The sequence below is a fragment of the Saccostrea echinata genome, unplaced genomic scaffold (genome assembly GCF_033153115.1).
Source record: "Saccostrea echinata isolate AGI-Se365-2 ecotype Australia unplaced genomic scaffold, CSIRO_AGI_Sech_v1 ptg000023l, whole genome shotgun sequence".
Classification (NCBI taxonomy): domain Eukaryota; kingdom Metazoa; phylum Mollusca; class Bivalvia; order Ostreida; family Ostreidae; genus Saccostrea; species Saccostrea echinata.
Window position 1 is genome coordinate 1,401,905 of NW_026889772.1, and position 13,621 is coordinate 1,415,525.

At 34.0% G+C, this 13,621-nt stretch overlaps 2 protein-coding genes across 2 annotated transcripts; both read left to right on the forward strand.

Moving 5' to 3' along the window:
* Positions 1-189: 189 nt before the first annotated feature.
* Positions 190-12,911, forward strand: LOC133191580 (cell death abnormality protein 1-like). The gene is made up of 3 exons (XM_061327327.1): positions 190-266; positions 4,273-4,398; positions 12,772-12,911. The coding sequence occupies exons 1-3, from the start codon at positions 215-217 to the stop codon at positions 12,909-12,911; spliced, it is 318 nt and encodes a 105-aa protein (XP_061183311.1). The 5' UTR covers positions 190-214.
* LOC133191331 (uncharacterized) lies at positions 4,863-7,320 on the forward strand. Its single transcript, XM_061327074.1, has 3 exons — positions 4,863-4,941; positions 6,687-6,730; positions 6,919-7,320. The coding sequence occupies exons 1-3, from the start codon at positions 4,898-4,900 to the stop codon at positions 7,212-7,214; spliced, it is 384 nt and encodes a 127-aa protein (XP_061183058.1). The 5' UTR covers positions 4,863-4,897; the 3' UTR covers positions 7,215-7,320.
* Positions 12,912-13,621: the final 710 nt, after the last annotated feature.

Genomic DNA, 13,621 nt, shown 5'->3' on the forward strand with positions numbered 1-13,621 from the left:
GATAATCACAAGCTGTTATAGAAAATATGTCTTTACATATCATATCTGCAAGTTTATTTGTGTATACGACTGCTCAAGTTCAAGACCGTTCTGGAGTATGCGACGTTTCGTAAGTTTTGTTTCGTCATGAATAAAGTATTACAGTATACAATGCAATAATATTTCAGTTCTTTTAAGTATCTCTAAGCCTGTTTTCAGATGGGTAAATCAGAAGATGATATTGGAGTGCTGTGTGGATTTTCAGTTGATCAACGGTGCCTGCAAGCGTAAGTTGACCAGTAATTTTATATTTGAAGATAAAACTAAATCATTTGACTATTTTAAGTTATGTGTAATCCATAAAATTAAAATAAAAAGATAATCAAGTAAAATTTTATCGGACATTTTATGGACCAGGCTTAAAAATCAATTTTGAGCATTACATTTGCAGTCAGCCATCTTCGCTAGCCAGGGTTTCTGAACCGCAACTCTCCTTATCACCTGCATATAGGGTTTATGTCTCTCAGTTGATTCGATACGCAAGAGCATGCTCTACGTATGAACAATTTCTAAAACGAGGCAAGCTATCGACAAAGAAGTTGATGAAACAAGGATATCAACAGTCTCGTTTGAAGTCATCTTTTTGCAAGTTTTACGGTCGATACAATGACCTTTATAGCACACACAACCTATCATTGAGTCAAATGCTGACTGACGTTTTTCATACTAATTGTTAGGCCATTATCTTATACACTGAACTGTTACGGACTTCTCCGTTATTACCCGATCATGACAAGGAGCACACGGCGGGTGTGACCGGTCGGCAGGGGATGCTCACTCCTCCATTGCACCTGATCCCACCTCTAAATTTTGAGGTCCGTGTTTGCTCTGTTTCAAATTTGTATCGTTTCATTGGACTTTCGAGATTGAATACTGTTCGTTATCTTCATATTTCACAAACCCTTGGCCTATGGTGCTGTCAAAAGTCGGGACTGTTTACGTCACGTGATCTCGAATCTTACAACATACGCACAGATTGCGTCATCGACAGAAATAAAATGCAAATTTAAAAATTAAAGTTTTAGAGAATAATTTATTATTTAGGGTGCAAATCTACATCTGCAATATAGATTTCTGATCAAATTATTTGCGCATCAACTTAAGATTGGATGACACCATAGCTATTTATCCTACGGATCGTTGTTTACTTGTGTTTTTCATTCCCGATACAAAAGAGTCAAGATAGATCCCGAAGTCAGATATCGTCATTTACATAAAGCAATTGCTGATTGGTCGAACGATATCAATCAACTCCAATCACAACTCGAGAAAAAATCCCAATTTTTTTTTAACACTGTAGGCCAGGGTTTGTGAGGAGAGTAGCGGATCAGTAATCCTTGGCTAGCGAAGATGGCAGTCAGCATGAATATCGATAATTCTAACAACATCGATAACTGTTTCTTCAATAAAACTGGAACTCGGAAATCTTGTAATTGGTCGTTTACAAATTACTTTGTTTAGAATCATTCTGATTCTACACAGTATTACTCTGAAGCTGTTACATGTATTAAAAAAGATTCTGGAGTTTCTCACTGACAGTATCGATGTAGCTTTTTGGGACCATGTCTTCCAGCAATCTATTTTTTCCCCTTTATTAGCCAAATTGTTTTTATATTCTTCCGAAACAGAATTATTTTAAGCACTTGTGACACGATGGCGGTGTTTTTCTTTGCAGTTTGCTGTTCTGTATTAGTAATACATAACGGAACTACAATAGGCGGAACTATTTTCTGCTCTGTATTACTAATTAGCTAGCTCTATATATACTGTATGTCGACTCGATATATCCCAGTGAACTTGAAATAAAAGACACCACAGAGGCTGCCATATCTGTTTCATATTTAGATGTTTTACTGACTATAGACGATAAAGGCCAATTAACAACTAAATTGTATGACAAACTAGATGACTTTAGCTTTTCCATCGTCAACTTTTCTATTTATGTAGTAATATTCCACTATCACCTGCCTATGGTGTTTATATTACCAACTTATTTGCTACTCAAGAGCTTGCTCTGAATACGATCAATTTTCAAAACGAGGCTGGCTACTCATTGATGAGTCGATGTTACAGGGATTTCAACAGCCTCGTTTAAAGCCAGCATTTCGTAAATTTTATGGTCGTTTTAATGACCTTGTTAGCAAAGATAACCCATTATTTGGTCGTGTTTTGGCCGTCCTGTTTCATACAAATGGTTAGGCCTTTGTTTTTGTACTGAAATGGCTACGGATAGTTTCGTCTACGTGATCAATACAAAGGGCTCACGGCTGGTGTGACCGGTCAACAGGGGATGTTTACTCCTCTTAGACACCTGATCCCACCTCTGGAATTTCTAGGGGTCCGTGTTTTATGCCCTCTTCACATATTTGTATTGTTGATGGATTTTTTAAGATCGATCACTGTTCAGTATCTTTACCTTTTGAATAATATTAGCCAGCAATTCTGTATCTAAAATACAGCATGGTCTAAGAATAAATCTGATTCAATATATCAAAAGCACGTACAAATAGTAAATGCTTATTTTTTCCTATTATGAACTTTAGATTAATATTTCCTTAAGAATGTAAAATGTCAAGTTTTCTCATTGACAATCACTTTTAAAAACTTATTCCACACAGAATCTACAAGTTACTTCGATCCAAACGAAAAGGAAAAAAGTTATGGGAAACTGCTGTGTTGGATAAATTCCTCAAAACCTGTTTGCTTTCCCTGCATAGGTTGTTTTGAGTCCCCTTCATTATGGTAAAGGCAATGGTTCTTGGTTACAGCATCCATTAAGTGAAATTTGATCCCCCCCCCCATCCCCACCCCTTTCAACTCTTTTTGTGAAAACTCATTCGAGTCCATTTTTGTGTGAACTCTTCTTAAATCCTCATTGCTGACGACTGACGAACATCTCTTTCACTTCGTTTTTAATGTCAAATTTCAATGTCTCTATCACCTGTATTTGTATCTAGGTAAACTGAGATTTTGAAACTCCTTAAATATATAAGGACCAATCTCCATAATGTCATAAATCTGCAGGAAGGTTAAATCATCCACTTTATTCGTTAAGAAACGGAAGAGCTCATGACAACAGCGTCTATCCCGCTGTGAAAACTAATCTGACTGAACCTTACGTTACGGAAATACATGTATATATGCCGCGGATGCTGCACAGGTAAAATGCAGAGGTGCTTATTTTGATTGATCTTGTCAAAATCATTCAGAGGTTCTCTATCGTAGATACAAATTTGGAGGCGGAGACTCGTGCTACGCACTCGCCCACCACCAATCTATCTACGATAGAGAACCCGTCTCGTTCTCTAAATAATACTTTAAACTTCTACATGCATGAGAAGAAAACTCGTGCTGTTGTCTTCAACTCGACATTCAGATACATATATTGACTACGTCTTATTAATTGACATTCATATGTCCACTATATTTATTCGAGTGAACTTTAAATAATAGACAACACAGAGTATGCCACATATGTTTCATATTTGATTATATTTTCCTGACTTAGACGTTGTTTATCATATACGACAAAAGCGATTTTCCCATCGTAAACATTCCCTATTTATGTTATGATCTTCAACTATTATCTGCATATGTTGTTTAAATCTTACAGAGATTTGGTACGCAATAGCATGTGCTGAGTACAATCGATTCTTAAGCCGAGACATGGCTACTGTCAAATAAGTTGATGTTAGAGGCCTTTCAGCAATCTCGTTGAAAGTCAGCACTTTGCAAATTCTATGCTCGTTATAATGATCTTGTTCTCAAATATTACCTGTCGTTGACAACTTGTGGCGTTTTTGATTTACATATTTTAGGCCAATTGTTGGGATATTGTATGTTTATAATAATTTTTATTATGAATTTATACGTTTACCTGATCAACACAGAGGGCTTCCTCAGTGCTCTAGTGTTTTGATCTATTCACGATCGATTCGTATCGTTTATAGAATTTGTGAGAAAGATAACTGTTTTCTCTACCTTTTTCATCCAACATAATAATGAACATTTTTAAAATTATAAAAATATAATCATAAATTTACCAGAAATTAACACATTTGAGAATTTTACAATATAATTCAATAATACAATTTTTTAACTACCATGCAAGGAAGCTAAGAAAATGCAATATTATATTTCCAATTAATAAAGACTATATAGTGTAGCTAAAAGGCAATTAGAGTTAACACAATCACTAATTAGCTGTTTAATGTACGTGAACTTTGTTATCAGCATGTATTGGACGACATGGAGTTAACTGTACATCACCCTGTCGGTTTGGTTACTTTGGTTTTGGATGCCAGCAAAGATGTAACTGTTCAGACAGGCAGGGATGTGACCGACACACAGGCTGTTTTGGTACGGTTTATGATACTAAAGATGAATCATTTTCTTTTCTTTCCTTCTTTCTTTTTTTTTTTTTTTGAAATTTTTAGATTGACTAAATTATATTTCTTTAATGACATCGAATAGATTGTCATGTTATAACTAATATTCGTATGGCCAAATCAATTTCGTGTCACGAGGGGTCCTTTTGGGAGGTACCTTAAGGAATAAAAATTTCCGATCCCTTCAAGAAGTTAAAATATGTTTTCTCTAAAACCCCGAATATAATGTAAATAGTACTTTTTCACTTTTCAACCCAGCCCCATCCTCGTAGAACTAATTTTAATATTGTTATTTCAATGTCATCCTCACAAACTGAGTAAGAGAAAAAAAACTGTTGAATTACTAGTATATCAATTTAAATTGGACGTAAGACGTTCACTCTAATTTTTGCATATCTACATGACGCATAGAGTACAAAGAAAAGAACGACACGTCATTCTATGGAGTCGCTGTTTTTGTCACAATTGTGATGACATCTCTTTTCTGGGGAGGAGTCATTGTAGTCAATAAAACGTAAGTCTGGAGTAAGTCTTTGTAGTGAAATTCTAGGATGGATCGTTGTTATCAACCATCCTCGTTATCAAAAATCAAAGATTTTCGTTCTCTGGTTGTTGTTGTTTTTTAAATATGTGTCCAAATGTTCACACCATTTAAAAATAGAATAAAAGACTAAAGTCTGATTATCAAACCAGTAGGACATTACCTGATTAGGAAAAAATCCAATATTCATTTTACATGTAATTAAATAATCGAAAAAATAGATGTATGAAATAGACAAAAATAGATATTCTGATTGTACACACAAGTACTCTGAAGTTGACATTAAAAAGATGCTTGAGTTTCTGATTGACAATATCTATGTGGTTTTTGGAGTCCAGGTCTTCCAACAATCTATTGGAATTCCCATGGGTACCAATTGCGCCCCGTTATTAGCAGACCTTTTTTGTATTCATATGAAGCAGAATTTGTCCAAAATCTTGTACGTGAAAAGAAGAAAACACTTGCTGTGGCCTTCAACTAGACATTTAGATATATCGACGACGTATTGTCAATTAACAATGGCTCTTTCCATTCTTATGTCGATAAGATATATCCTGGTGAGCTTGAGATAAAAGATACCACAGATTCTGACACATCTGTTTCATATTTGGATATTTTGCTTGAAAAAGACGTAATGGTAATCTAACAACCAAGCTTTAAGATAAACGTGATGACTTTAACTTTTTAATCGTCAACTTCCCTTACTTATGCAGCAATATACCTTCATCACCTGCATACGGGGTATATAATCTCTCAGTTGATCCGATACGCAGGAGCATGCTCTACGTATGTACAATTTCTAAAACGAGGTAAATTATTGACAAACAAGTTGATGAAACAAGAATATCAGCTGTCTCGTTTAAAGTCATCATTTCGTAAGTTCTATGGTCGATACAATGACCTTGTCAGCAAATACAATTTATCATTAAGTCAAATGCTGACTGACGTTTTTCATACTAATTGTTAGGCCATTATTTACACACTGAATTTTCGACAGATTTTTCCGTTATTTCCCGATCATGACGAGGAGCACACGGCGGGTGTGACCTGTCGGCAGGGGATGCTCACTCCTCCATGGCGCCTGATCCCACCTCCGATGTTTGGAGGTCCGTGTTTGCTCTGCTCCTATTTTGTATTGTTTAATGGACTTTTGAGCTTGAATACTGTTCGTTATCTCCATACATTTCACGTATTAACTTAAAAAATCTCAGGAAGCGAGCCAATGTTTCAGAAAGAATATTTCCTGGTCATTTCCTTTAAATTACATGAGCACTTTCACGTTTAATAATATGTTTTTCCTTGCTGAAAGTGATGATAATTATTTTTTTTTAAGATCACACTATTTATATTATATGAGAATATTTCAATCAGGAAAAATACTTGACATATACAAATTCATTATAACTTCAACCCAAAACAATATTTTGATTCCGACAGCCGCAAAATTATAAATAGTAGAACTTTGCTTATATATACAATCAAAACCATAGACCATAGAGAGAGTGGTTCAGCAAGTTTTGCTCATTTTTCGGATTGGTGAAGTATTCAAAAAAAATCTTTATATCTGAAAGTCGTGTATATCAATGCCATTGAGCTTGAAAAAGTAATTCTTTAACATACATCAACCATATCAAAACTTTAATAATCTAAAAAAAAAATGTGCAGTTTAACGTCACTTGAAATACCTACAACTGTTTCATCTATTTTGTAAATTTTAGGTATGGAGACAAAATAAGGGCGCTGTTTAATCAGAGACAACAGGGTAATACCAATACATTCGAGATTTTTTTTCTGTTTCCTATCCTCTTTTTTTTTTTAATTTTCAGAAATAAAGAAACCCTTCACCTAACCCTCTATTTTCTATCATTTTCTTTACTTTGTACTGGCTAACTGAATCCATACAAGAAAATCAATTTTCAAGAATCTTAATTGTGCTCGATGTTTTTTTAGATGACATAAGAAAGGAAAACTACGACGATATCCGTGAATCCCGAATGATGTTGAAAACTAGTGATGGTTCGAATTCAGTTGCTCCACTTCACAGGATGACTGCAGGATCATGCCCGAGAGGTTCCGATAATTACCACCACCTAATCTCTACCAAAGTCATTCCAAAGCAATTACATTCTAACGTTTACAATGCCAAACTAAAACAAACTGAGGATCAAAGCTGTAATAAATTGAGCAAGACTGATATTACAGATGACTATTTTACCCTTGTTAAAAAGGAAAGCAATAATGCATAGTAATCTTATTAGATAATGTCCACATCCAATGATTATCATCCCCTTTATTTCTTAGGAAAAATATATTGCTGTTTATATGAAGCAATAAATACAACTTACTACTAAACTAGTTAATTCTTAATTTTTAAACTCATCCGTATTAAATGTTTCTTCAAAAGGTGTCAAAGGTCAACTATTTCATGGCTCTTCCATCAGTGTTACATACAGATTGATAACTTCTTTTCATGTAGAAGTTTTTTTAAATAAATTCTGCTATATGAATACAAATAAAAACCATGGGAATTCCAACAGATTGTTGGAAGACCTGGTCTCCGAAAAGCACATAGATTCTGTCAGTCTGAAACTCAAACATCTTTTAAATATCAGCCCAAGAGTTCTTTTATGAAGAATCAGAATGTTTTTAACAAAATAAGTTTGTAAATGACTAATGACAAGGTATGCAAATTAACACATTTTTTTTCATTAAAACAGCAGTTGTCTATGATGTCAAAATGTCTAATCTTAAATTTATCGCGGGGAATGGTTGTATAAAGCGTTGAAAAGTCGTCCGTTTCGATGCTGTTGATTTTAGTAAAATTTTGTGATTTCAAATTTTCCTAAAGTTCTTTGGTGTTTTTAAGTATCCACATTTCATAAATACCTCTTCTGAAATATGTTGTTGTACAGTACTCCTGAAATTTCTCCTTCACTGTTGTAAATATTTTAGTGACGAGTAAAGAAAGAGGCTTGGTAGAACATTCACTAAAACCCACTATGCATCCTTGTTTGTAAGAATTTATGTAGTTTAGGAATCTAGTTTAGGTACAGTAATTCAAATTCAATTCGGTTGTTGGAAATATTAAAAATATCTAAAATTGACACATGATTTTAAAGAATTTTCTCCTTAGAAAGGGAACTATAAGTTGGATTACCGATTGTAGAATTAAATCCAAGTTCCCCTAAAATGCAATTGTAAGCCTTATAAAACAAAGACTATATTTTTACCTGCAGGCTATTCAAGAAAACAAACACATTTTTGAAATAGGAAATTCCTTGATGTGAACGTATGATGTGCTTGCAGTATTAACGTATGATAAGTATATGTTGTTAAATTTTTCCCGAGTACCATGAGATTTGGTGCCGAGCGAAGCGAGGGACCAAATCGAATGGCGAGGGGAAAGTTTTACAACATACTTAGTACATGTTTTACACGAGAAATTAAACCCTTTGTGTCTCTATCTATTTCATTACAACTCTCAGTATGTTTCTTGGTATTTAATCAAGATTATGATGATTTAATCCTGACTGGTGCCATTTTGTAATGCCCAAATGTGATAATTATACCTTCAGGGGTATATCTACCTGTCTGCAACTGGTCAGGTGACGGTCTACAGTGGGTAGATTTCAAATACAATAAGGTTCATTTCTGCATATTCAAAATCTCTGTGTGAAGATAGTCGTGTCATTTTTAAAGGATTTTAAATCAGGAGCTTTGGAATCTTGTGGACATTAGTGTAGATTTGTTTAGGAGGTAAAATGTTTAAATTGTTCTTAAAAACCAAAGAATTACACAGAAAAACGAAAACAGAAAAAAAAAATATGTATACGGTTGGATTTAGTTTACACACTACTTGAGCAATATAGGACTGTCCCTATGTATTTGAACTTTGTAAAAAAAAAATCATATTTTGACTATTGCTGTGTCTTTTTAATCTGTTAATTGCAATCGAAAACAAGATGGTGAGTAAGCGTTTTTGCACTTATCCATGCATGAGAGATAATTCTGATTGAAGCATCAGTGTAAATGGTATATCATAGATATTCAACCAATTTCTAAACCTTTCTAAAATTTCTGTTTTAATTTTGATTTTTATTTTTTAATATTTAATGTTTTAATTTTGGCTAAAATTGATCAATTCAGAAAGAAAGACAGGGGAATAAAAGAAATCTTTTTTTTTTCTTTTACTAATTCTGTATATTTTATTGATTTTCACATCAGGTCCATGCTACATTCATGATCATTGCTTGGTGACCTTGCCCTGTGTCCATGATTGTAACCTATCATTGATATTGACAGGTTTAGTAATTATGCAAACAATGACATAGTCATCCAACCATGAAGCTTGGGCTTGGAGTGTACCAAGTGATTTGGTAGCAGCAAAAACCCTCTGTTCGAGCTGTGAAACATGTTATTTCCAGATTATGACAAGGAGCACACGGCGGGTGTGTCCGGTCGACAGGAGATGCTCACTCCTCCATGACACCTGATCCCACTTCTGATGTCTTAGAGGTCCGTGTATGCTCTGCTCCTATTTTGTAATGATTAATGGACTTTTGACTCGAATACTGTTCGTTATCTCCACATATTTCATAATCTGAATTAACGCTAGATGGTGCGCATGTAAAATTATGGAAAGCTAAAGGGTTCAACTCTGTAATTTCTTAAGGTATATGAAAAGCTTGAGGTCAAGATCTAGTAAATGATCTTAGACTGTCATTTTGAAGCTAGATCCATTATGACGTCATAATTTATTTAGACTTGATTTTTACCGTACTTTATGGCTTTAATAGAATTATGTAGAAAATGAAGCATTTTCATGGAATTTAATTTGAAATCATGTCAAAAGTTGCCCCGATAGCTATATTCAATTTAATATCATTTTAAGGTAGAGGTCAAGAAGATACGAAAACCCGTTTTCTGAGAGACTGTGGGCAATATTGATACATTTCCTTTCTCTGAGATGGAAAAAACTCCGAAAATTATACCTGACTTTCTTCATTTTTCATTGAAAATGACTGTTTAAAAGATGGGTTTTTTTTCATTGAGTTTACCTAAAAATTGTATCCCGATACACCTTATTTTACCAAGCTACTGTACATTTGTAAAGGATCATTAAAAGATTCGCTTCTCAATTTTGGAAAATCTGTAGGCACCTTTCATTTAATAGATTTTGACCTTAATTAATTTGTGTATTGTTAATTTCGTATTTCAAATATTGTATATTTGTTAATTTGCAAATTGTACTTTCACAAGTTGTTTAACTATCCTTTGCAATGTGTAAAAGACTACTATTAATTCGTAGATTTGCGAATTGTCAACTCCTGAATTGTAAAATTTATTATGTAGCATACTCTTTCACCCACAGGTTAGAATAAACGTTTTATTTAAAAAATCACTGTGGCGGTATAATATTTTATGATGCTCCGGGTATGATTTTTTTTACTAAAATGTTAATTCTGTCGTTACTTTTATTTTATATTGAACGCATTATTAATGTGCTAGAAGAAATAATGAAACAAAACATGTAAAAATAAAATCCGTTTTACCAGTTCATGTAAATATTAAAGAGGGTGGAGTAGGGTTTCTGTCCACAAGCACCTGCTGCTTTTCCTAACAAGTACGTACAAATAAATGAATTGAATTTTAGCTCTCTCTTAGTCTATTTCCTAAAATAAGATGATACGTTGGGGGCGGGGGGGGGGGGGGGGGGCTCGAAACATTCTAAAGTTTCCATAAAAAAGAGTAAATTTGTATATATGGAGTCTCTATAAATAGAAATCTAAACAGACTTGACTGTTCTTACAATAGTCCTATGTTTTTGTTACTGCTATTGAACTGAGGTCAGGCGTGTCTTAGTTTCGGATCGCATTTGTCTTTTCCTCATCTAAAAAGATACAAAATTTTGAGCGCTGCAAAGATGACATATCTCCTTTTAGGTTGTTTGTAAATCATACAAATTTTATTTCAGAAATTCAGAAATAGTCTATCTTTTGTATAAACGAATTTGAAGATTAAAAAAAGTAAAATCACACTCAAGGTCAATTAAATCACATAAATTTTAGCTTACATTGTAAAACAAAAGGGGGGGGGGGTGACGGAAGGTAGGTTACAAACTTGAAAAGGGAAGGGGGAGTTGGTTCCAAGTTTTTTGACCAGAAAATCTTTTTTTAACATGAGAAGAACTGACTATCCTACAAGGAAGGGGGGGGGGGGACCAGCCTTTTAGCGAACATTTTCTTGCACTACATATAAATTAACAGTGAAACATTTGTTTAGAAAAAAGAGGAGGGGCTCTGATACTATGTGTCTGGGGCCTACAAAAAGAATCAATTTATGCATAAACATGTTTATGGCTTTCCATAGTTTACAGACTCTTGCGCCATTACCTGTATTAGCTAAAATATAGACTTAAATAGTGAAAAACGTGTGTTTTACTTGCATGGCTTGCAGCTTTTTTTAAAAAGGCGCATGATAAAGTAATATGTCAGCTAAATATTAGGTGTTCAAAAGTGGAGTCCCTAGTAATAGCTTCTGACCTCAGAATAGCATTTGACCGGTTTAAAAAGTGTAAACAAATGAAAATATCTCCCATTTCAATGCACGTTTCTATACATAATTTATGCTTGAAATCCACCTTAATGCATATCATGAAAACTTTTAAAATTTAACTTTCATTCTATTCCCAAAAGGTATCAACAATATCCACTACATTTCAGCTTGTTGACCTTAAATTCCTTTTTTCATTGTGGGCCGGATCAATCTCTAGCGTCAATTTAGTTAATGACTGTTGGTTTTGCATTGGTGGTCGTTCGTTTTGCAAAGGAGTCAGTAGATTTTATTCTAAGCTTTTTGTTTTGTATTTTAGTATGTTTTCGCAAATAAACTGCTTGTTTTGCATAAACGTCCTTTTTACCCTTTCTGTCGCCCATTAACAAGAACATATTCGAAAATATATATAACAATATAAACATATATACAAATATAACAAGGAATTTATATTTTATTATTTTATATTTTTATTATTTTATATATACAAATATAACAAGGAATTTATATTTTATTTATACAAACACACAACAACATGGACAAATCACAAAAATCTCTGTAGGAATTTTGTTTTTAAAATTCTTATCTAAGAAAAAAATATATTGAGGAAAATTTGGTTTTAAAAGAAATGATCTCTCTCTCTCTCTCTCTCTCTCTCTCTCTCTCTCTCTCGGGGGGGGGGGGTGTTTTATATCTTTAAGAGAACATTGATGAGGTAACAGAAACAAGAGACAACTTTTCATCCAGCAGACAATCACTCTGATATTCAATGACTGTGTATTTTACAGCGTGTATAGGTGCACATGGTAGGGACTGTCAAAAAAGTGTTCTTATGGATTCTATGGCTTTGGGTGTCGATATAGGTGTAACTGTAACGAAACACGGAAATGTGATATCAAGACTGGCTGTGTTGGTGAGTTATACATAATTTATTTAATGTCTGTGAACAGAGCTGAGTCGTTGGATAAAATGGTTAAAATATGTGTAACAAACATACTCCATCGATGTTGTATTTACAAACAGTATTTAAATCAAAAAATGTGTACAACTGTATTTTCCTTAACCATCCATCTCACATCGTTAGTTTTGTGTGTATCATCTCAGGTAACTCCTGCAGCAAGCGACTATTTCATTTCGGAGTCCTATCTATGTGTACATACCTTTTATTTCTTCATGGACTAATCGACATTGTCTTTCATGTTGAATTAATGAAGATCCAATTCCCTTTTTCTTTAATTCAATTTTCTTCAGATCTCGCGGATGGAAAGTGCGCAAAGTCTTACAGCGGAGAGATCCTAGGTGTGGTAGGAGTTCTATTTGGGATTATATGTTTGTCTGTGGCAGGTGCTCTTACCAGGAGGTCTAAGTTGTATTATGGTAACTTTGTTTAAAATCATCAATTACATTACTGTCTCCTGTTTTAATGCATGAATATATTTATTTAATTTTTTAATTTTTCTCGCAGAGAAAAAATGCAATACATACAGGAAAACAGTTGGAGATGAAATGACTACCATGGAAGCTCAATCACTTCACGAGCAATACCTTACTCTTATTTCTCTCAAAGACAAGACGATGACGTCAATAAGTAAACCTGTTCAGAAACAGAGGCGGGCCGACAATGACGATATGACGGAAGACGCATCAACACGAGAAAGCGGGTACACGGAAATTCTAGATTATCAAAAACTTAAGGAAAGCAAGGACAGAGGACGACATCATTATGATAAAATAGCAGGGACATAATTTCGGCTTTGCTTTTCCGAACAGACTTCTAGTCATATTTATCATAACATTCACGTTTGGTCTTTTTAATAGTATTAAACATATTATCGTAGATGACGATTAAATGAGAAAATGTGTACAATCTTTCCGCCTGTCCTCAGACTAGACTGGAAGTGATAAAGGAAGTAAAAGGGATCAATGGTTCCAACAGACAAAGCTTGTTACAACCTAGTCTTTCTTTGAAAGGCTCATTATTACAAATGCATTTTAGAAAAACTTTGGCTTTAATTTAAACATTTGGTATAAAATCAAACTTATACCATTGGTTCCCTTTCAAAGGATTTAATAGCGATTCTTTGTAACCACTTAAACTTCT